This window comes from Chlorocebus sabaeus, chromosome X (assembly GCF_047675955.1).
Source record: "Chlorocebus sabaeus isolate Y175 chromosome X, mChlSab1.0.hap1, whole genome shotgun sequence".
Classification (NCBI taxonomy): Eukaryota; Metazoa; Chordata; class Mammalia; order Primates; family Cercopithecidae; genus Chlorocebus; species Chlorocebus sabaeus.
In genome coordinates, this window is record NC_132933.1 from 139313154 (window position 1) to 139338188 (window position 25035).

Here is a 25035-nt window from a genome sequence, read left to right on the forward strand (position 1 = left end):
CCAAATGAGGAGAGTTTTTCTAGTAAAAGAGTGAGATCAACTCTGAATGTTGAGAGGCTGCATAACATGTTGGTCAGGACTACGGTCTTCTTCCTGGATTTGAATTCTGGCTCTACTATATATTAACTCTGACCTTCAGCGAGTTACTTTCTCTTTCTATGCATTAGCTATCTCTTTTCTAAAACAGGGAAAACAACAGTATTTACCTTAAGGGTATTCATGATAATGAAATCATTAAATATGTGAAAAGGGCTTTGAATGGTGACTAACACAGTAAATGCTCCCTAATTGATTGCTTTTATTAGTAGTAGTAGTAGGATTAATATTATCAGATGTCTTGACCTTCAGAGGAGAGCCATGTTTCCCACAGAAGGACCTGCCTTAGTATCCCTGCCATGCTCAGTCATTGGTGGGAGCAGCCTGTGGGAGTTGCAGCCTCACTTAAAAGTGGTGCTGGATTTCCAAGAGTAGAGTAGTTGGGACCCTGGGTCAATTATGCTCCCTGCAGTTGGATGTCTGCGAGGCGCATCCTCATAGCTGCCACAGGTTCCATGTGACTTTTCTTTTTTATGTTTGTAGGAATAAATTTTCACTGTAAGGGGAGATTATCATAGAATTTCGCCTTAAAGAAAGTTACCTTAGATATCATCTGGTTCCAACCTATCATTCTGTGCATGAAGAAACTAAGGCCAAGAAAAACTGAGGATTTCATTGGTATTAGAAGTCAGAGGAGAACACACTTCACCAAACTATTCACCTACTCATTTATCCATTTGTCTACCCAAAATTTATTAAGGAACTACACACATCAGGCACTGTACTAGGCACTGAGACTATAGGAGGTATATGAGAGAAGCCCCATTATACTCCAACATATGACCCTACCAAAGGGGCAAGTTCTCAGGAGCTAGGGGGAGATATGGAAGTTAGTACATTGGGATGGGTGGGTGAGTGGTGTTCTGGAGGAAATGGAGCTCAATATGAATGGAACTTTGCCTGGAGAAGTGGGAGGAGGCTGTGTGGTGGGGAAAGTTTTCCAGGCAGAAAAAATAGCCTGTGCCAAGGACAGCACCATTAAGAACATGAGGAGTTGGTGGCCTCAAAATTTGAGTGTAGATCGTGGTGTGTGTTAGAAGCAGAGGAGTGAGAAGGGCAGCAGGGGAATGTTGGGATGAAGAAGGAGCAGGGAAACAGCAGGGGGCAAAAGAAAAAGGCCTGTGTCCCTCCTGCAGGCTCCAGACAGTGACAGGTGGATTTTAAGTGGTTGGAAATATCAAAAATTTTATAATACACAAAACAGCCTCCTTAGAAGTAGGATGAGCTCACTAAGCTTGAACAAGATTTCTGAAACAGATGTGAACTCACACAAAACCAAACTGAAATTTGTTGAAATCTGATATTTTTAAAAAGCCTAATCAGAAACCAGCCGAGAGTGCTTGGTACAGGTGGTCAAACCCACTTCATATGTACCAGTCAAAGTAAATTACTTGGGATTGCAAAGAATACTGCCCAGGATTAACTAACAGGAGAAAGTTACCAAAAGATAAAATTCATATACTGTTTATACACTACCACAACTCTCCAGAGAAATCCTCATTTTTCTCAATCTTTATTTCTTTCACATGCCTGCTTTCAGGTGAAAAGGTGAAACTGAGAAATCTGAGGTGTATTAATTTCTCCCAAATCATTGTTTCTGATGTTGTGTAAAGTGTCACTTATAAATCTGCCCCAAATGTTAATGACTAACACTTGGGCCATCAAAAATTTATTAACTTTGTTAATAAATTAAGATTTTTTATCCACTGTAGGGAATTCCCTTCCCAGTCACAAAAGCATCTTAGTATTATAGTTCTGTTGAAAGATATAGGAGATTTGCCATCAAATCTATATCAGTCTCATTTGTTAAAAAATGGAAGTAATTGTTGTTTAAGAATCAACTTAGCCAGGTGTAGTGGCTCACGCCTGTAATCCCAGCACTTTGGGAGGCCGAGGTGGGTGGATAACGAGGTCAGGAGATCGAGACCATCCTGGCTGACATGGTGAAACCCCATCTCTACTAAAAATACAAAAAGTTAGCCAGGCGTGGTGGCAGGCGCCTGTAGTCCCAGCTACTTGGGAGGCTGAGGCAGGAGAATGGCGTGAACCCAGGAGGCAGAGCTTGCAGTGAGCCGAGATCTCACCACTGCACTCCAGTCTGGGTGACAGAGCGAGACTCCATCTCAAAAAAATAAATAAATAAATAAATAAATCAACTTTTGGACTGTACTAATCCCATCAACATCCTCTGCCACCTTGGAAGGTCTAGATGGACTGGCCAGCTTCTCTCTCACTCACTCTCTCTCTCTGTCTCTTCTAAACAATATTTTGCACACATGAGGCTCAGGGAACTGAGTCTTGAGACAGGGAAATGCTAATATAGGTGAAGAATTCTCAGTGGAGTAGAAGCCCTGAGCTGTGGGAGTCTGAGCTAAATGCTGAATTGCCCAGTTTCTTTAATGCATTACACAGCTTGCTGTCTACATTGATCAAATTAATCAAAAAATCACCATCTCCACAGCTGAAGTTAATTTAAAAACATTCCAGGGATTGTGTAAGTAGTGTAGTATTTCTTCATAGGATTCCTTATTTTCTGCAAAAATATACTATGCCAGAATTCTTAGTATGTTTGTTTATGGTCAGGTTCCAGGAAACTTCATGATATTCTCCAAGACAAATTGAGAAATTAAACTTCTTTTGCCGATGTTTAAATACATTTAAATATTGCCACACAAATGTAATAAAAGATTTTCTAAATAGGGATGACAAGGTCCAGCCATTAAGATTTTTGTTGGTGGTGGTTTTGATTTTTGTTTTGTTTTTATCATAGCTCCCAGTATGGCAAGTTCATTGTACCTAGCCAGTTAAAATTAAGTCTGGGTTCTCATCTACCTTCAAGAAACAGAGTACAAGTCCAGTGGGCCCAGGGATACCCCAAGACATCTCACTTTCCCAGATGTGTAGGGGCTTATGTGTCCAGTAAAAAACTTGCCTGTGTTATAAAGCTCTTCTATACTAGTGTGTGTTGATGTGTCTTCAAATTTCTAATGCCATGACTGGTAGGGATAGTAGTAAACTTCAGGCAAAAGTTGGAACTTTCCATTGCTTCCTCTGTTTCCCTCATTTATCTTCTAAGCTCAGGAGTTATGTGGAGATTGGGGATGGGGAGTGTCTTGGTTTTGGCTACCCCAGAAGCAGACCATGAGACAAGAATTTGCATGGAAGTGGTTTACTTAGGAGGTGAAGGAAATGCTGATAAAGGAGTGGGGAAGTGAGACTAGGAAGGAAAGGCAGTCAATAAAGCAAGTGTTATCAAGACAGCCACATTTATTCTCCATCTCATTCATTCATTCATTCATAGTAAGCATGGGGGAGAATGATATAAGATGGAAGATGGAGTTAGAAAAGTAGTCAAAGTCTAGATCAAGCAGAGCCATTTATGTCATTTTAAGTAGAATGAATTTTATTCTTAATCTGGTGCAAAGTCACTGAAAAGTTTTAAGAAGAGGGCTGACATGGTCTAATTTAAATGTTAAGAGGAACACTTTGGAGCATGGACTAGAGGGAGCAAAAGAAAAAGTAAAAGGAAGCTATTGTGGTGGTTCAGGTGAGAGATAATAGTGGTGTAGCTGGATGATGGTAGGCAGGGGCAGAGAGTGGGGATAGAAGGAGATGGACTTGAGACATGGTTTGTAACAGGACTTAGTAGCAGATGTAATACAAGTGGAGAGGAAGAGCCCCACCTGTCAGCAATGATACCCCAGTTATTGGCTTGAGCAAGTTTGGATGCTGTTTGTTCTGGGGTGGGGAGAAAGAGTGAAGTGGAGGGAAGCAAGTTCTGAATGATGATCAAGAGTTCAGTTTTGGATGTCTTAGGCTCAGTGAGACATCTCAATGAATAGGTCAAGAATGCAGCAGAAAGAGGCTGGGGCTTGAGATTCACATTTTGAAGATGTGAATATATATATAGATGGCATTGAAAGTGCTAGGACTGGGAAGATAACCTGGAGAGTATAAATAAGAAAGAAAATAGGGTCAGAGATTAATCTCTGTGGAAATACAGCACTTTAAATCCTGTTGAAGAACGGAAGAGTAACCAGTGTGGGCGAAGGCAAACTAGAACGTGTTGTATGCTGTGATGATTTTAAAATATGTCCATAAATTATCTGATGCTTATCCTTTCAAAAGGTGAATTCCCCTCCTTTTATGTGGGGTTGTACTTAGTGACTGACATCTAACAAAGAATACTGTGGGAGTGATTGGGGTAACTTCCGAAATTAGGACACAGAAGGCATTGTAGCTTCCTCCTTGTTCTCTCTCTTGGATTAGTCACTATGGGGGAAGTCAGCTAACAGTTGTGAGAACATTCAAACAGCCCTATGGAGAGGTCCACATAGAGAGAAGCTGAGGCCTCCTGCCAACAGCCATGTGAGTACACCATCTTGGAAGCAGATCCTCCAGCCAGAGTCAAGATGTCAGATGACTACAGCATTGATCAACAACTTGATTGCAACCTTGTAAAAAACTCCAAGCCCAAGCAGTGTGGCGATTCCTCAAAGAACTAAAAACAGAACGACTATTTGACCCAGCAATCCCATTTCTGGGTATATACCCAAAGGAATATAAATCATTGTACCATAAAGACATATGCACACAATGTTCATTGCAGCACTATTCACAATAGCAGACATGGAATCAACCTAAATGCCCATCAGTCATAGACTGGATAGAGAAACTATGGTACATATTCACCATGGAATACTATGTAGCCATAAAAAAGAATGAGATCATGTCCTTTGCAAGAACATGGGTGGAGCTGGAGGCCATTATACTTAGCAAACTCATGCAGGAACAGAAAACCAAATACCGCATGTTCTCACTTATAAGTGGGAGCCAAATAATGAGAACCAATGGGCACAAAGAGGGGAACAACAGATACCAGGGTCTATTTGAGAGTGGAGGGTAGGAGGAGGGAGAGGATCAGAAAAAATACCTATTGGATACTAGGGTTAGTACCTGGGTCACAAAATAATCTGTAAAACAACCCCCCATGACATGAATTTATCTATATAACAAACCTGCACAGGTACCCCTGAACCTAAAATAAGAATTAAAAACTCCAAGCCCTTTGGCTATGAATCTAAAACTGCTCTAAAAAATGTCTAAGAAAATCCCCCAAGCCCCATCTAGCTAAGCTGCTCCTGAATTCCTGAATCATAGAAAATGTGTGAAATAATAAATGTTGCTTTAAGCCACTAAATTTTGAAGTATTCTGTTGCGTAGCAATAGATAACTAATAAATGTGGTATCCAGAAACCAAGCAAAGAGTATGCTGAAGAGCAAGGTGATGAACTTTGTTGATGTTTGTTGCTTTGGTATTTTAATTTTGTACTTATATTCATTAAATCTGAGATATCATGGATTATAAGCATACTATTATTATGTACATTAGAAAAGAAAAATGCTGCCAATTAAACTAAACTCATTAGCTTAATAATTCTGTGCAATTGTGTCATAATTCTGTGCATGAATTAGTCACGATCGTGTCAACTTTAAAGAACACAGAGCCTGCAATGGCCTGTTTGCTCGCTATTGCTCTCAGAACCAAGTCCAAACTCCTTGGCTCAGTGTACTGGGCTCCTCACAGCCTGGTTCCAGCCTGCCTTCTTTGCCTCTTGGCAGCCACTGGGCTTATGGTCTAAGGTTCTGGCCAGTCCATTTTCTGTATCTTGGGCTGATGCCCTCCTTATGCATTCTTTTTGCAGGTATGTATCTATCCATCCATTCATTTACTCTTATGCAATACCTACTAGGAATTAAGCATTGGAATATTTGCTTTCTATGCCCATTTTGTATCAGGTGGGCTCACATTTGCTCCATAAGAACAGTATAAGTGTCATCCACTGTATTCAGTTTTCCCTGATTCTCTCATGTGGACTCAGTTTCTCTCTTATCTGTATTCTGTGGAATGTTTTATATGTTTTTACATATATAATATATATATGCCCTATATAAACTTATAGTTTTATATGTTTATACATATGCATATAAACATATATTCATTCTTTGAAATGCTATACTGTGTGTGTGTGTGTGTGTGTGTGTATACACTTATTCTTTATATATAAATAACATTATTTGCCTCTCCATCCCCCTTCCTTGGTCACTTATTGATTTACCTAACTTTTAATTCAACACCTACTATGTGCCAGGCACTGGACTAGAACCTGGACTTATATCCTTCTTCCCTGGCATCCCTGGCCAAAAAGGAAAGAAAGACATTTCGATGGCCCTATGAAGTTGTCTGGTGAGGGAGGCAGTAGATATGAATCTCTGGCATTCAGAAGAATGTTTGGGCACATCAACTGTTCAATTAATGTTGCATTAAACCGAATTAATTTTAACACTTTCAATAATTTTTTTTCACAAACAAGACCTGCACATTGAAAACAGGTCAGTTATTAAAACTTACCCACTGGGACCCAGCAAGTTAACTGATAAAACTAGAAGTACTACTGATCTCTCTGGATAAAACATTTCATGAAAAGTGACTTAATCATCCTTGGGAAACACCATGGCTTTTTAATCTGTCACTTGTTCAATGTGAGATTCTGGGCAAATCATTTAACAATCTATTCTTTTGAAATTCAGTTTACTCATCCATATAATTGGAGATGTGATCTGTAATTTACACATGGTCAACATTGCCAGTAGGACCTCAATCTCTGTTCTCCCCTTCTTTCTTAGTAATAAGACCCCCATTACATAGCCACTCAGAATATAGGCTACATTTCCCAGCCTTCACTTCAATAATATGTGGCCATGGAACTAAGTTCTGGCCAATGGGACATAAACAGAAGTGCCATGTGCAACACTTCCAGGATGTGGCTGTGAAGGGAGGATGATGTTCTTCATTTATTTCCTCTTATTGGCTGGTGATATAGATGTGATATTTGTCTCTCAAATCTCAGGTTTAAATGTAATCCCCAAAGTTGGAGGTGGGGCCCAGGAGGAGGTGACTGGATCATGAGGGTGGATTTCTCATGAATGGTTTAGCACCGTCCCCTTGGTGTTGTCCTCATGGTAGTGAGTTCTCATGAGATCTGATTGTTTTAAAGTGTATGAGTGTGTGGCACCTTCCCCCGCCCTTGCTCCTGCTTTTGCCATCGAGATACCTGCTCCCCCTTCACTTTCCACCATGATTGGAAGCTTCCTGAGGCCTCACCAGAGGCAGAAGCCACTATGCTTCCTGTAAATCCTGCAGAACAGTGAGCCAATTAAACCTCTTTTCTTTATAAATTACCCAGTCTCAGGTATTTCTTTATAGCAATGCAAGAACGGCCCAACGCGGCTGAAATTTGGACATGTTTGCTGAAGCTCAAGAAGCCATCTTAGGCCACAAGGGGAGGGCCTTCTGATGGACCCATAAAATGGCAGCATCTGGGTCCCTGACTCCATGGAGAGCCAGCTATATCAGCTCAACTACCCACACCTTTGTGAAAGAGAAATACATGTTTATCTTGCTTAAGCCAAGGTTATTTGAGTTTTCTATCACTTACAGTCATTTCTGAAGGATCAAAAAGCAATGTTGCCATGCTAATTGGCTGCTACAAGCCCATTATCCATATTCTGACATTTCCTGCTTAAAACCCCCAATGTCAAATAGCTTGTGAGGCCAGTTTTCAGTTTGCATTCAACTGAAAATAAAGATCAGGTGGACTTTTGTTATTTGATCCCATGCGGTTTCTATCTTTTCTGAATGTACCTTACGTTATTAGTTTGCTAGTGCTGCCATAACAAAGTACCACAGACTGGGTGGCTTAAACAACACACATTTATTCTCTCACAGTTCTGGAGGCTGGAAGACCATGATCAAAGTGTTGGTAGGGTTGGTTTCCCCCAAAGCCTCTGTCCTTGGCTTGTAGATGGCTGTCTTCTTTTGTGTCCATACACAGTCTTTCCTCTGTGTGTGTCTGTGTCCTAATCTCCTCTTTTTGGTTTGTTTGTTTTTTGAGACAGAATTTTGCTCTTGTTGCCTAGGCTAGAGTGTGGAATGACATGTTCTCGACTCACCGCAATCTCCGCCTCCCGGATTCAAGTGATTCTCCTGCCTCAACCTCCCAAGTAGCTGGGATTACAGGCATGTGCCACCACGCCTGGCTAATTTTGTGTTTTTAGTAGAGACGGAGTTTCTCCATGTTGGTCAGGCTGGTCTCGAACTCCCAACCTCAGGTGATCTGCCTGCCTCAGTCTCCCAAAGTGCTGGGATTACAGGCATGAGCCACCATGCCCAGCCTGTTTGGTTTTTTAAATAAGCTTTGGCAAGTTTTATTACAGAACAATTTTGTATGGTTTACCTTTTACCAGTCTATTATGGCATGCTTCTAATGATATCAGAATCACCTGGGTAAATGATACCTAGTGTGCAGAATCTGTGGTATTTTCTGCATGCTGTGCACAATTTATTATTATTGCCACTGTAGTGATGGACACCAGTTTTGGCCAATATGCTGTAATAATGCTATTTCAGATTTCCTCGAAGCTGCACAATTGTTGGCAAGGATGACCAGTTTCACTTTGCCTTGTCTGATCATCTTCAGATTCTTCTTGTACTCCAGCTACTCCAGCATGTATTTCTCACTTTTTTTTTTTTTTTTTTTTTTTTTTTGAGACAGAGTCTCACTCTGTCGCCCAGGCTGGAGTGCAGTGGCACAATCTTGGCTCACTGCAAGCTCTGCCTCCTGGGTTCACGTCATTCTCCTGCCTCAGCCTCCCAAGTAGCTGGGACTACAGGCACCTGCCACCGTGCCCAGCTAATTTTTTGCATTTTTTAGTAGAGACAGGGTTTCACCATGTTAGCCAGCTGACCTCATGATCTGCCCGCCTTGGCCTCCCAAAGTGCTAGGATTACAGGTGTGAGCCACCACGCCCGGCCATACTTTTCACTTTTCATAATGAGTTGGAGCCTACAGTTGATTGACTCCAGTGATTTTTTAAAATCTTTTTTGCAGCCACCATCTTCCTGTCTTAGATGTGGGAGGGCCCCCAGCCAAGAGCATCCACCAAGATGGCTGGGGAGGGAGAAAGGCCTTAATCTCCTCTTTTTATGACAGCAGTCATATTGGATAAGGACACACCATAATGAACTCATTTTAATTTAACTGCTCCTTTAAAGACCTTATCTCCAAATGTAATTACATTCTGAGGTACCAGGGTTAGGGCTTCACATACGAATCTTGAGGGAGTACACAATTCAGTCCACATCACCTCAGGACACCTGCATGTCCTGCCCCCACTGTCCTCAGAGGAGTTTTTGTCCTGAAATTTGTCACCAGGAGCACAAGTTCATCAGTGGTAGTTCCCTGTTTTATTAGGTCAGTGGCAAATAGTTGTTGGTGCATTGTGGAACCTGACCAGCCTCATTTCCTGATTCCTGAGAACTTTTTGTCTTGGCGGGAGCCAGCTCTTCCTGTGTGCACAGAAGCCTGAAAGGGCAGAACCCCCTTCCCCAGAAGCCCTCAACCAATGACTGTTGGGATTACAAACACCCCGACTCCCTTGTCTTCAAGAGGGATAACTAGGATCTTGTGTTCTACTGTCTCCTAGAATTTCCCAGCAGGATTGACTCAGAGTGGTGACTTATTTTTACACTTCTTTCCCTTCTCTGTCCCACTTCCCCACTTCTCTACCAGAACTTCCTGGGGTCACCTCTCAAATAAACTACACACAGAGTCTGCTTCTGAGAAAATGTAAACTTAGAAAGGAAAGTGGTGATACTGGGTGGATGGAGCACTTACTCTACATATGTCCCTTGAATGTGCTGAACTAGAGTCAAGCTAAACAGGATCACTCATGATCATTTGTAAGAAAGTCCTTTGTAAAAATGTCAGCTTTTCTGTATTCACTTTTTTGAGGGAATAAATTTGGAATAGTGGGATGACACTGGTCTTAGAGCAGAAGACAAAATTGAATGTAATTCGTGGGAAATCACCTAATTTCTTCAAGTTTCTCTGTTCCCTTCTCTATCAAATGAACACAATACCCATTTCTTAGGGTTGTTGAGAGAACTGATTGAAATAACATTGAAAATGGTTGACACTAGGGCCTCAATAATATTTGTTGAATGCCAATCTGATTTATGAAGACTAGGTAATATACTTATTTTCATTGTAATGTTTACATAACCTTGATTTATACTCATGAATTACATATAAATAGGACTTTAACACTTTCTAAGCCAGTGAAACTATTGAAATAAGACTGCCCAGAAATGATTTTTAAGTTGTAATTAGATGATTATTATTTCCTAGAAACACACAGCTCTTTAGTTTTCGATATAGTCTCACAAATTATGGTTTGAAGAATAAAGAAATAAATGATATACCAACCATTCAAAAATCACTAAAATCATGTTTAAAGATAAAATCTAGCCCATAGAAACAAGAACAACAGACTTACAGCTCAGGCTTCCTGTGAAAGGCTGAATAATGCATCCCCCACCCCACAGAGGTATACATCCTAATCCTCGAAACTTGTAAATGTTATCTTATATATCAAAAGGGACTTTCCAGATGTGATCAAGTGAGGGATCTTGGAACGAGAAGATTATCCTGAATTATCCGAGTGGGCCTGATATACTCACAAAGGTTCTTCTTAGGAGGAGGAAAACAAGGAAGAATCAGAGAGAAGGCAAGGTAACAAAGGAAAAAGAGATTGTACCACAAGCTAAGGACTGTTGGCGGCCTCCAGAAGCTGGAAGAAGCAAGAAATGGATCCTACCCTGGAGCTTCCAGAAGAAACCAGTCCTGCCGATGCCTTAATCTTAGCCCCATAAGATTCATTATAGACTTCCGGCCTTCAGAACTGTAAGACAATAAACTTCTGTTGTTTTAAGCCATGGAATTTGTGGCCAATTTTTACAGTGGCACTTTGCTACCAGGGCTTTGAGAAGAATCAATTATCCACATAGCATGTGGTCTCTATAAGTAAAGCCTCTCCGCAGGAACCTAGTCATTCCCTCCACTCTCACATTATTTTTACTTGAATTCAGTAGAGAAAAAATATAAAACAGAAATATGTTGTAAGTAAGGAGTTGCTCCAAATGTTAATCTCCAGAATAGCAAAGTTAATAATATATTTATCTTAGGTACCCAAGACAAAAAGATCCCAGTGTTAGGACTTAGAACACTCAAGATGGAGTTCAGATCAATAAAAGTTCTAGACAAGCACTGTCCAATAGAAATAAATATCTATATGCCATTTAAAGTTTTCTAGTAGCCACATTTTTTAAATGTGAAAGCAACAGAAGCAATTAATTTTAATAACAATTTTATCTAATGCAGTATATCCACATTACCATTTCAACATGTAATCAATACCAAATGATTAGTGAGATAGTTCCTGTTCTTTTTCTTCCTACTACATCTTGAAAATTAGATGTGTATTGTATACGTTTTACAGCACATCTCAACTTGGACTGGTTATATTTCAGGTATTCAACAGCCACTTGGGGCTCCTGGTTACCATCTTTGCTGTATTGGACAGGTCTAGGGTATCTAAATAGTTCCAATACCCAAAGGACATAAAAAATATAAGGCAAGCCAAATTCTGAAGCTTAAGAGCAGGTACATGCATACAGCTAATGATTTATTCATTTGATGAGCGTTGATTGTCTACTGTGCACTAAGCATACAGCTAATGATTTATTCATTTGATGAGCGTTGATTGTCTACTGTGCACTAAGTACCATTTAAGAAGCACATAATTTTCTAGGTTATAAAATCATAGTGCAGTGTTTCAATGAAAAAGAACTGATGCTTATACTGGAAATCTCTATACAGCAGCCACAGTTTTTCCTATAAGTTGGGAAACCCCAGGAAATAACCAGTAGACACAGTTTTCTGCAATGGGTGCCTTGCCTTCTCTGTAACAGTGTCTTATCCATAATATGGAGTCTAGAGCTGATTAAACATGGGTCCTGGACATTCCTGAAGAGCTGACCACTTGACATTTCCAAGCATGTTGAACAAATAATAAACACACCAGCTCATAAACTTGATAATTGTCCAAAGAAACTATGGTTCACATCTTGAAAACAGCAGAATTGTAGAATCCTGACATGGATTCTCCAGTTTAATATGCTTTGGTTTATCCAGGGGCTTTTGGCTTTTAATTTAATTTGGTGGTCCTTTGAAAGTGAAGCTCCTGGAGGTCAGTTTGCTGGCTGCTAAAGACCTATTAATCTCATCTCCAAATAGCATTTGGTCTTTTTAAAACGGGCTTTCTAGCAATGCAAGAACCTCTAGCATTCAAGGAAAATGTGATTATGAGCAAATTTTATCTGCTTACATTTTTATCATGAAAAGGAAATTGAAACTTGCGATCATACATTCTAAGAACCTGGTTTGAGGTTTGTTCTGTTTGAACTTCAAAATCTCTTAATACCATGGCTAACTCTGATGAAATATTTTTTCCTGTAAGTCAAACAAAGATAGGCAAACCTTCAAGAAGCCTGTACCAAACCAAAGCTCTTATCCTACTCTCCCCAGGAATCATCACTGAAAAATTTCTATAGTTCAGCAGTCTCCGCTGGGAGCAACTGTGCCCTCCAGGGACCTTGGGCAATATCCCAAACCTTTTTTGTGTTACCACAACTTGGTGGGGGGCGGGGGGGGAGAGGGGCTGGGGGTGGGGTCAAGGTTGCTACTAGTATCTAGTGGGTAGAAGCCACAGGTGCTGCTAAATATCCTACAATGCACAGGGCAGCACATCACCCCAACAAATAATTATCCAGCCCAGCCCAAAAGGTCAATAATGCTGCGGTGGAAAAACCACATTCTAGCGGACACCTAAGTAGAAAGCAAGACATCACAGTCAGAGAACCAGAAAACCTTCCGTTGCCAGAAGTCTGCCCTAGTGCCCTGGTGAAGAACAGAGACTTTGGGCCAGAATACCTAGGTTTGCACCCTGGCTCCATCTCTTACTGGCTGTGCTTCCTCAGGCAAATTACTTCACCTCTCTGTGCCTCGTTTTTCTCTTCTACAACACGGAGATGATGATAATAGTACCTCACACACAGAGCCGTTATGAGCTTTGGTTAGGTTAATAGTCCTGAAGTGCTTAGAACAGTGCCAGGTCAACAGTCACCATGTAAGCGTGCATTTACTAAGCGTCTTTGCCGATCTCTGGAAAAAAAATGTTTCAGGTCTCAGCTAAGCTTAAGGGCAGTAGGGAACGGCTTCAGAGTCTGCATTGCCATAGCAAGAATGAGAATGGTTGTCATCTGACAACCGCGTCCTTCCTTTCCAGTTCATCAACCCTAATCAGAGAGCAGTTGAGGAGAGCAGCCCGGCTGGCTCAGCCCAAGAACAGTAAATGCTTTATCGTCCTCGGTTTCTTTCCCTCCTTCCCCAGCAAAACTAGCGACTGACAAGCACTTGGTGTCCTGTGAATAGAGTGGAAAACACAAAATCGCACAGATACAGAACCCACCCACCCACACGCATATTGGTCCAACCCTCACACACCTGCGCCTACAGCAGGTCTGCAGACCACCAAGCCCGCACGCACCCACGGGTCTGCGCGCAGAGCCTCCCTCCTGCAACAGCCAGGTGGGCACAGCTGATGCAAAAGGAGCTAACTAGGTGCAAAGCCCCGCCACAGGAGAGCAGGGAGGAAAGCCCGTGGGCGCTCCAGGCCTGGTATCCAGGTTAAGTCCCGTCGCGGCGCGCACAGGCACACGTGCACACTCACACCCATACACGCGGGGGTGCCTGCAAAAACGTGGGGCCCCAAAGCGGGAGCTCAGGCCGGGGGTGGGGGGAAGCCAATCGCCAGACACTCACCTGGCCGCGTTCCCGAAACCACCTGCCACCCAGGGGAGCAGCAGCGGGAGCGCAAGGCTCCAGGGCAGAGGCATTCTCGCGCGGGTCCTCCCTTCTCCTCCTGCGCCCCCTCGGGAGGGCGCCGACCGGACCCCGTAGCAGCTGAGCCGCCGCCTCCTCTCTCCTCGGCCGCTCGGGTCCTCCGCTCCACTCGCAGTTACCGCGTGCTGTCCCTGCGAGCTGGGAGGGGAGGCCGGGCACCGCGGCAGGGGCGCTCGCGGCCTGGGGAGGGGCTGGGGGCGCCCTGACAAGCCTGGCCGACGCTCCTTTGCGGATGAAGCTGGACCCGGTGAGCGAGGGAGGGCGGGGCGGGCCGTGCACATCTGGTTGGGACCCGCCTCCAGCATGACCCGCGCATCCTCCGCGCGCTCTGTTCACCCAGAAACTTCCCCCAGATTCAGGTCAATTCACGTTTGTCAGAGTCACCATCTACGGCCATCTGTTTCAGGCATGGGGCAGATTTCAGTGATACCTGCACTCCAGGACTTAAGAATTTAGTTGAGAAGTCGAAGCAGGATGGAAGGATGCAGGTTCCTAAGACATGCTCCCTCACTTCTCTTTGGGTTTTCACGTTCTCCCGGTTTTCTTCTGCAAACTGCAAATCATGGGATGCTAGAGCTGAAAGATCACTAAGTTCTGGGCAACCCTGTCATTTGGCAAGTAATCTCTCAGGCCCATTTGCAACAGCTTGCTTACATGGAAACCCAGATGATATCCCAATATAGTAACCAGTGCAGAAATTCATGGCAGAAACATGAATGCTATATGAATTCAAATTCATTTGGGTACTGACACATTCTTTGTTCTGACAACGTGTTACAGTAGAATGAATGACTGGTCCCTTTCTGTCCTTCCTACGTACACACCCTTTGGCTTCATGGTAGGGAGACACTATGACCCCACACCTTGGCTTTGGACTTGGCTGTGTGACTTGTTTGATCAATGGTTTAAGGGCAGAAAAGTTGCAGTGTTTCAGTTCCAAACCTAGGTCTTAACACACCTGACATTCTATCATGGACACGAGAAGACCTTGCACCACCTAGCCTGGTGGTCCAAGGAGAATGAGAAACAGGTGAAAAAGCTACCTCGTCAATCTGCAGATCTATAGCTTGAAGCAGAGCTACTCTGTGAAGCCTCGTGTATATTACCCAATCCACATATATATGAATGAGCTCAGCTAAGGTCGCCCGGCACCAGCCAATCTACTGAGGCTTACTGTAATAGTCCTCTGACACACAGTGACCCGGTGTGAGAAATGAAATGAAAAAGGATACAGAGAAAGAGGAGGTTTGTCTTGTTTGGAAGCTTGATTCATGGTTTTATAGGCATATGCCTTAATTCTGGTCAATGAAATGTGAGAAGTAGGGAGGGGGAAGATTCTTGCTGCAGAATCTTGCTTTACATTATAATAGATGTTCTTATTGGTGCAAGCCATGTTTAGTTGGGTCTTCTATTTTACAGTTGAAGGTATCCCCATGGATTCAGTATCCTTGGTCAGTAACTAGTTAGACCATTGAGCTGCTCATAATTAGTAGTGTCAGACATTGTCCTAAACACTTAACATATGTCATCTGATTGAACATCCACAAGCCTATGGATGGAGACCATTAGTTCCCCCATGTTTGAAGTGTCAAGAAAGTGAGTCAGAGAGGTTAAGCAGCTTGCCGTAGGTCATACAGCTAACAAGTACAGAACCAGAATTGGAAACCAGGGCTTTTCCCCACTGGGCTCTGCTGCTGTTATATCAATCTCTTTTCTCATCTTTTCACTTATTGGCAGATTCAAATGTCAGGTGAGTATCATGAATAAGGTAATAAGATGATCTCTTCAAGGTTGTCATCAAAACACTTTGAACTCTTCATACCATAACTTGTTTTATTTACTGAAAATATTAAAACTAAAAATAATATAAAGTATGAACTCTATATCTGTGAGGATCTTAAATAAAATGGAATATAAAATTTGTCTTAGTGTGAGTTTCCCCACAAGCAGACCCTGAGGCAAGGATTCGAGTAAAAGTAGTTTATTCTGGAGGTACAGAGAACATAGATAGGTGAGTGAGGAAATGAGTTGGGAAAGAAGACAATATCAGGCGTGTATTAAGTTATCATTGTGAGCAACCGAAGGTTCATGCTGCTGGGGATCTCCTAGAGCCAGCATAGAGCATGCATCTCCTTACCTAAAAGGCAAGGGAACTGGGTATTTATACACCACTTCCATTCACTCATTACCTGAAAGCTTCTACTGTGGTACTGATCCTAGAACTCAGTCTTCTGTGCTGAAGACAGAGTGGGGCTTAGAGCCAAAGAAAGCCCTCAGACAAACAGCTAGAGATACTGACTGTCGAAGTTCCTACTGAAATGTAAGGCCTGAGGGGATACGGGTAGCGGCACGATATTGGCAGCTACCTAATATCTGTAACTTGAATCGAATTAAAAATTATGGATTTTTGCCCACGCCACTTCTCCCTTAACATTCAGATACTAATCACTCTCTCCTCCAAATAAACCGTTACTCAAAAAAGTCGTAACTAAACATGATTAGTCTAAAATGTGAGGGCTATCTGCCTTCTTAGCCCTGAGTTATAAAGTCAGAATAACATCTTGCATTGACATTATCTGTAACTTTCTAGCTTTAGTTTCAGCATTTTGATGCATTGTGCTTTTTGTTTGTCAGAGCTGAGTTCTCTTCTGTAGGCTTAAAGGAGGTAATGAATATTACAACAGGAAACTTTGGGGGAGGTCAAACACTCCCCAGCCAACCCACCTATTATTTCCTGGGGGAGCTGTGAACAAAAGTGCTGTCATATAGTATGAGCAACAGAGAAGGAACCTGCAAATGATGTGTTGCCAGGTGAGAAGATGTTGGATAAAAATTGCCACATGGAGGCAGTTGTTTTTAATAACTGCATTGGTGTTGCTGACTTTGAAGAGGAACCTGAAAACTGATCTTTATGGGATCCTACTTCATCATTCTACAAAGAAAAAACAATCTTTGATCATAATCTCATAAAATCATCCGCGCCTTTTACAGGGTTACGATTTCTTCCAATCTATTTCCACTTAACCCCCCGTGTGGAACAGGCGTGATGGGATATTTCTGTGCTTTCTGAATACATATACAATGACACATGTATAAAACTTTTAACACTTACAATGTGTCAGGCGCTGAGATCTAAAAATTATTGTAATATCAGCACCAAAAGCAAAGCATTGTCAGAAGAAAGAGCTGCATAGAAGGGTGTCTAGGCCACTGTTTTCAAGATTTAATGTCAGTACAGATTGCCTGGGGATCTTGTTAAAATGCAGATTCTGTTTATTTAGGTCTGGGGTAAGGTCTGAGAATCTTAATTACTAAAAAGATCTCAAGCGACACCCATGCTGCTTGTCTGAGGACCACACTAGGGGTAGTGAGGGTCCAGAAACCACCTGGATCAGTAGTTCTCAACTTTATTTGTACATTGGGATCACCTGGGAAGCTTTGAAATTACTGAGGACTGGGGCCCCACCTTCCAAGATGCTAATGTCTGGGCTGTGGCTAGAGCATGGGCACTTTCAGAAACTCCTCTGGTGATTCTAATGAACAGGTGATGTTGAGAACCACTAATATGAACCAACTCCCACATTTTACAGATGCAAAAGCTCAGCTCCAGCCTGTGGAGCGACTTTCCTGATATCCCACATAGGATGAGTTAATGTCCCTGTATTTTTACCATAGAGTGCTCCCCCATCAAACTTTATGATGTTTTCTTGATCATCATTCCTACTGAAGACAAAAATGGCAACTCTTAATTCTTAATCTTCTGTGTTAATTGTAGCCCAGTTGCTTGTTCTAGAAAATGAATTATTTTCCTGGTCTGTTTCTTTCCATTTCTTCTTATTCACTGAAAGGAGTCAGTGAAGAATCATATGACTCTCAATGCAGACACTGCTAAATTCTGTATGGGAAGGTGTTTCTTGAGATACACGTTGATTTTCTTCATCCTGTGCCTGTCAAGAACCCTGCTCTTGGAGCTCCCTGTTCTTGGAGCGCTATGGTACAAGAAAAGTCCCAATCACTTTCAATCTTCTTTCCCTTTCTTTTCTACCCATCCCTTCTTTTCTCTCTCTCTGTTCCTTTCCTCCTTTCTTGCTCACACATTTATTGAGGCCCTATAAAGTGCTGGGCCCTGTGCCAAGTAGTGGGGGCCCTTGGTGGAAATGTGTCCACCAGACAGTTCCTGTTTCTTTTTTCTCCCTGGTGAAGTGGGCTGGACAGCTAACATGTGATTCTTAGAATGTCTGGTCTTCCTCAACAATACAATTCTCACCTCTTGTAAGGCAGGAAAAAAAAAAAAAACTAAGACAAGATTAAACGGGAAAAAATGACACCTTGATGCATTTTTCTGTCAAGTTCTGCTAGGTCTTAGAACTCACCACTTAGTAATTGAGGGAGAGGAAGAAATTGATATTTGTAGAGTGATTATTATATGTTAGATATTTTATAAAGAGTAATCATTTAATCTTGACAACACCTGTTTAAGGTGGGCCTTATTATCCCATTTTACAGATGAGGAATGTGAGGTTTAGAGCAGTTAAATATCTTGTCTACAGTTACCTAGCAATGTAATGAAAAGAACATGGGCTTTGAAGTTAGACCTCACTGGAGATTAATTTTGCCACCAGATTTCCTTCTTCATAGCAGGGATTTTTAACCTGGCAAATGTAGGGTAGTATCAATTCACCACAAGAAATAGCAAATAATACTTTATGTGTAGGGGAGTATATTATGGTGAGGGACAACATGGCTTTCCTCTGATTTTTTAAGGGAGGGGGCGGTCCATGGCTCTTTAAATGTCATTATCAAATAAAAGAATTCCCTTGCCTGTGATTGAAACCCCATTGCGTAGATGTTAGCTCCCTTGACTTTAAAGCAAATTCATAAATTTCCAACTGAAGGCATTCAATCAGCAGGGGCTTTTCTTTTTGTCTTCATTGTGGGAAGGATTACTGCTTGAGTCTATCCTGTATGCTCTCTTCCTGGTCTGTGTATAAATATCCTTTGCTATTTTATTGTTCACAATTGAATGTAATAATATCTTGGCATACTCTTGCAAGGCTTGTCTGTTTATTTTTTCCTACAAAAATCCTATATAATAATTTGTGAGAGCTAAACCCAGGCAACTCAGTTTAGATAAGCCTTAAAAGTAAAGACTCTTATTCAGAGTCACTCCAATTTGATTTGGAAATGTTTGGTTGAGAAATGCTCTGTGGACTTAAAATTGGAACTACATTTGTGATCCCTTTTTATAAAGAAATAAAAACAGTAACATTTTCTAAAACAAAAAAAATTCTTGTTTTCTTTTGTAGAAAACATATACCTTCCTATTTTCAAAAAGTTCTCATCTATGGTTTATAGGCTTGTTCATTCCTTTAACAAATATTTATCGTCCCTTCACCAATCATGTGCTGGACACTGTGTTTGGTTGGAATATAAAGATGAATAAGACATAATCCCTCCCCCTGAGTCACATAAATGTAAACATGTTATTAGAATTAATGACATAAGTGTTAACAGAAGTACTTCAGGGTGCTGCAGAAACAAGGAAAAAAGATCAATTCTTCCTGCTCTATACATATAACTGTCCTTGTTTTATCCCCTACTTTTACGAATCATTTTATGAAATAATTTTTAGATGGCAAGATTTTTAGAAAGTAGAAAATCTTAAAAACGATATTCTCTCAGATAATAACTCGTTGTAAACCACACTTTTCTGACACAAAGGAGTTCTGCTACTCTTGAGTGAGACAGCATTGTTGGGTAAAGGAGCCTAGGACTGGAAATTAGGAGGATGAGGATCTAGTTCAGGAATCTACCAACTAACTTCCTCAACCTGGACAAGCCAGTTCACCTGTTTGGGCCTCACTTTCTACATCTGTATCTCGGCATACCTCATTTGATTGTAGTGCACTTTGTTGTGCTTTGCAGATACTGTGTTTTTCATAAACTGAAGGTTTGTGGCAATTCTATATTGAGCAAGTCTATAGTGCCACTTTTCTAACAGTACGGGCTCATTTCATGTGTTTGTCAAATTTTGGTAATTCTCACAATATTTTCAACGTTTTCATTATCGTTATATCTGTTATGGAGATCTGTGGTCAGTGATCTTCGATGTTACTATTGTAATTGTTTTGGGGTGCCATGAACTGCACTCACAAAAGACAGCAAATTTCAATAAATGTGTGTGTTCTGACTGCTCTGCCAACCTGCTGTTCCCTCGTGTTTTGCCCTCTCCTCAGGACTTCCTATTTCCTAAAACACAACAACATTGAAATTAGGCCAATGAATAGCCCTACAATAGCCTCTAAGTGTTCAAATGAAAGGAAGAGTCAAAGGTCTCCAGTCACAACATTCCCTTAAGCCAAACCCTAACCCAGAGCAAGGCCCTAACTCTTCAATTCTATGAAGATAGTGGTGAGGAAGCTGCAGAAGAAAAGTTGGAAGCCAGCAGAGGTTGGTTCATGAGGTTTTAAGGAAAGAAGCCATCTCCATAACATAAAAGTGCAAGGTGAAGCAGCAAGTGCTAATGGAGAAGCTGCAGCAAACTATCCAGAAGATCTAGCTAAAATCATTGATGAAGGTGGCTATACTAAACAACAGATTTTCAATGGATATGAAACAGCCTTCTATAGGAAGAAGATGCCATCTAGGACTTTCAAAGCTGGGGAGAGGTCAATGCCTGGCCTAAAAACTTCAAAGGACAGGCTGACTCTCTTGTTTGAGGCTAATGCAGCTGATGACTTTAAGTCGAAGACAATGTTCATTTACCATTCTGAAAATCCTAGAGCCCTTAATAATTATACAGAACCTACTGTCTGTGCTCTATAAATGGAAAAGCAAAGTCTAGTTGACAGCACATCTGTTCACAGCATGGTTTACCGAATATTTTAAGCTCACTATTGAGACCTATTGCTTAGAAAGAAAGATTGCTTTCCAAATATTACTGCTCCTTGACAATGCACCAGGTCACCTAGGTGCTCTGATGGAGAAATGCAACAAAATTAATGTTGTTTTCATGCCTCCTAACACAACATCCATTCTGCATCTCATGGACCAAGAAGTAATTTCAACTTTCAAGTCTTATTGTTTAAGAAATACATTTTATAAGGCTATAGCTGCCATAGATAGTGATTCCTTTGATGGATCTGGGCAAAGTAAATTGAAAACCTTCTGGAAAGAGCTGAGTGCAATGGCTCACACCTGTAATCCCAGCACTATGGGAGACTGAGGCGGGGATTACTAGAGGCCAGGAGTTTTAGATCAGCCTGGGCAACATAGTGAGACCCCATCTGTACTAAAAATAAAAAAAAAACTTTCTGGAAAGGATTCATCATTCTAGGTGCCATCAAGAACATTCGTAATTTGTGGGAGGAGATCAAAATATCAACAATAACAGGAGTTTGGAAGAAGTTGATTACAACTCTCATTGATTACTTTGAGAGATTCAAGATTTCAGTGGAGGGAGTAACTGCAGATGTGATGGAAGTAGCAAGAGAACTAGAATTAGAGTCTAAAGATGTAAATGAATCTCTGCAATCTTATCATGAAACTTGAATGGATGAGAAGTTGCTTCTTATGGATGAACAAAGAAAGTGGCTTCTTGAGATGGAATCTACCCCTGCTGAAGATGCTGTGAACATTATTGAAATGACAACAAAGGATTTAGAACAGTACATCAGTTTAATTGATAAAGCAGCAGCAGGTCTGAAGAGGATTGACTCCAATTTTGAAAGTAGTTCTACCGTACATAAAATGTGTCAAACAGCATCACGTGCTACAGATAAATCTTTTGCAAAAGGAAGAGTCCATCAATTCAGCAAACTTCATTGTTGTTTTGTTTTAAGAGATTGCTACAGCCACCTAACCTTCAGCAACCACCATCCTTATCAATCAGCAGCTATTGACATCAAGGCAAGGTCCTCCACCAGCGAAAAGGTTACATACAACTTACTGAAGGCTCAGATGATCATTAACATTTTTTAAAAATAAAGTATTTTTAAACTAAGGTATGTATTTTTTTTGACAAATGCCATTTCACACTTAATAGACTATAGCATGATCTAAACATAACTTTTTTTTTTTTTTTCCGGACAGAGTCTCACTCTGTTGCCCAGGCTGGAGTGCAGTGGTACAATCTCGGCTCACTGCAAGCTCTGCCTCCCGGGTTCACGCCATTCTCCCGCCTCAGCCTCCCGAGTAGCTGGGACTACAAGCACCCGCCACCATGCCTGGCTAATTTTGTTTTTGTATTTTTTTAGTAGAGATGGGATTTCACCATGTTAGCCAGGATGGTCTTGACCTCCTGACCTCATGATCCACCCACCTCAGCCTCCCAAAGTGCTGGGATTAGAGTAAACATAACTTTTATATAAATTGGGAAGCCAAAAAATTTGTGTGACTCACTTTACTGTTATAGTCTCTTTATTATGGTGGTCTGGAATGAAACCTGCAATGTCTTTGAGGCATGCTTGTATTTGCCAAGGATTCTGGATCCTCAAGTGTCTTCCTTCAATGTTCTGTGATTCCAACATTTTCTTTGGCAGGACAGTGAAAAAAAAAAAAATCAATCATGACCCCAAAACACTGTGTTTGAAGTTGCAAAGTTGGGTTAATTTCATCAAAGAAAGAATGTTGATTCAATGAATAAAGGATCAACTCCCCCTCTCGCCCCCACATTTTGTTAACTAGTTCCTACAATCCTACTGAAGTGGTGACCAGAAATAGTGGTTTGTACCCTATGACTCACCTGTCCTAGGCCATAGCTGATTGGACCTGGGTGGATATAAAAGCCATGTTATTCCTTTCAGGAATGTGGAATTGGGACACTAAGGACTGTAGTTGTGGTGGAACAAGTCAAAGGCATGTCCAAGATCAAGTTAGAGCAGGGGAGCTCTAACTCAGTTAGTTGGGGGAGCAGGAAGAACAATTCTGATAAGTCAGGAGGGAATGCTCAGGTACTGGGTGGCCTTGGATATATCTATATCTACATGTATAGGTTGGTGCAAAAGTAACTGTGGTTTTGCCATTACATTCCATGGCAAAAACTGCAATAACTTTTGCATCAACCAAGTACATCTATATATATATACATTGATATCTAGATATTTCTCAATATCTATAACTCTATGTCTATAATTATATCTCTATAACTTAACTATAATTATATCCATATCCATCTATATCTACATATCTCTAATTATATATCTATCACTATCACTATGTCTATATATGCATAATTATTTCTCCCTATATTTATATATCCCTAACAATATCTCTTCTGTATCTCTATCACTATATCTGTATCTACCTACATGTCTATAATATCAATATCTCTATATCACTGTATGTATAATTATAGCTCTATCTCTATATCTTAGTTATCTATATCCCTATGTCACTATCACTGTACCTATATCTGTTTATCTATAATTATATCTCTTTCTATAACTATAACTACATGTATATATTTGTAACTATATCTCTTTCCATTTCTCTATCACCGTATCTATGTCTATCACTATATGTATCCCTATCACTATCTCTCTATCTTTATCTTAAGTTAGTTTTATGATTCTTCTGTTTCATTAAGACCTGGATCTGCTTGCTGTCCTCCATCTTTATAAGACTCCCTGAATCATTTTAACATACTTCCTTTGAATGTTGAGCTAGTTTGAATGAATTTCTGTTTCCTGCATCCAGAGTAGTTCTGGCTAAAACACCGTTCCATTTTACCTCCCAGCTTTTTGCATAGGTCTCAAACAAACAAACAAACAAACAAACAAAAAACCACACACACACACACACACAAACACACACACACACACACACACACACACAAACAAAAAGTCCCCAGCAATTGAATCCTAGCTCATTGTTTGGCCCCACACCTTCCGTTTTACTGATCTTGTAAACATGATGTTTTTGGGTGTGGTATAAAATTTGTATGGTGTGAAAATGAAAAAACAAAAAAACACATCTTTTAAATTTTGTTTTCAGTTCAACAAAATACACCATAAGTTCCCTAAATAACAGATTTCTAACGTATGTAAACTCTAGTATTTCCTTCTTTTGTCAAATGCATTTTACTGCTTGGATGCCAGGGACAAGAATTTATGTAACTGGGAGCTTATTGTAAAAAAATATATTAATCATTACATATCTCCTAGATATAGTTATCTCTGCCAAACAGAAAAAGAAACTTAATAGTATTTTGTTGATGTTAAATGGTCTTCAGATTATGAAAATAAAATATCCCATATTTACTACTGACTTCCAGTAACATCACAAAACATTTTAGATGAGTGCATATATTCAGGAAATAATAATACAACACAGCTCTGATGGAAACATTTGTGCCTAAAGTTTACAGCTAAAGATTGATTTTTCTTGTTCTTTCATTCAACAAAGGTTTACCTAGTGCCCACCATGTGCTGGTCACTGTGGGACAGAGAAGCGGACAAGTGAAAGTTGTGAAGTGAAAGGAAGAGAGCTTCCTCATAATGATGAAAGATAGACAATAAACAGGTACACAAATATATAAGTAATATAATTGATACCTTAATTTGTAGACAGATTTTTAAAAATAAGCTGAACATTTTGTTACATATATACATAAATATATAAGTAATATAATTGATACTTTTAATTGTAGAGAGATTTTTTAAAATAAGCTGTACATTTTGTTACATATATAGACCTTTTTCTTAATTTGACTTGATAATAACAGGAAAAGGATAGAAAGTTTTAGTAAAGTTGCTGGACCATGTTTGGTTTTACACATTATTCATTTAAACCACATCTGCCTTCTAAAGTATTTTTCAAAGAAACATTTTTACAAAGACTTTTTAAATAGTAAAACATTCACTTGGATTCTTTTGGATAAATGGGTAGGGGTATTAATTACATGTGTGTTTTGCAAATGTGACACTGGAGCGCATGCAAAACAGCTGCCCAAAACCTAATATGAGGGGTCTCATATTAGTTCATGGAAAATGTATATTATGAAAAAAGTATGCATGGATTTCCTTTTTTTTTTAACAAAAATAAGTTTTATTTTATTTTATTTTATTTTATTTTA

The 25035-nt window shown here is 40.5% G+C and overlaps 1 protein-coding gene, 1 long non-coding RNA gene and 1 pseudogene across 7 annotated transcripts in view; 1 reads left to right on the top strand and 2 right to left on the bottom strand.

The window, feature by feature from the left end:
- LOC103231615 (uncharacterized) overlaps positions 1 to 10894 on the top strand; it is a 78232-nt gene extending 67338 nt beyond the window's left edge. For 3 of the 4 annotated variants that reach the window (XR_012092085.1, XR_005236365.2, XR_005236366.2), the window contains one exon: positions 4366 to 5574. This is a non-coding gene — a long non-coding RNA (uncharacterized lncRNA). Of the gene's footprint in view, positions 1 to 4365; positions 5575 to 10693 lie in introns of those variants that run through there. The other variant, XR_012092086.1, reaches the window with a different exon arrangement.
- Positions 1 to 14214, bottom strand: part of EGFL6 (EGF like domain multiple 6) — a 64859-nt gene extending 50645 nt beyond the window's left edge. For 2 of the 3 annotated variants that reach the window (XM_007991054.3, XM_007991053.3), the window contains exon 1: positions 13881 to 14214. In XM_007991054.3, the coding sequence (XP_007989245.1) occupies positions 13881 to 13954 (74 nt within the window). In that variant the 5' untranslated portion in view covers positions 13955 to 14214. The remainder of the gene's footprint in view (positions 1 to 13880) is intronic. The other variant, XM_007991055.3, reaches the window with a different exon arrangement.
- LOC119619958 (large ribosomal subunit protein eL30-like) lies at positions 8390 to 9054 on the bottom strand (annotated as a pseudogene).
- Positions 14215 to 25035: the final 10821 nt, after the last annotated feature.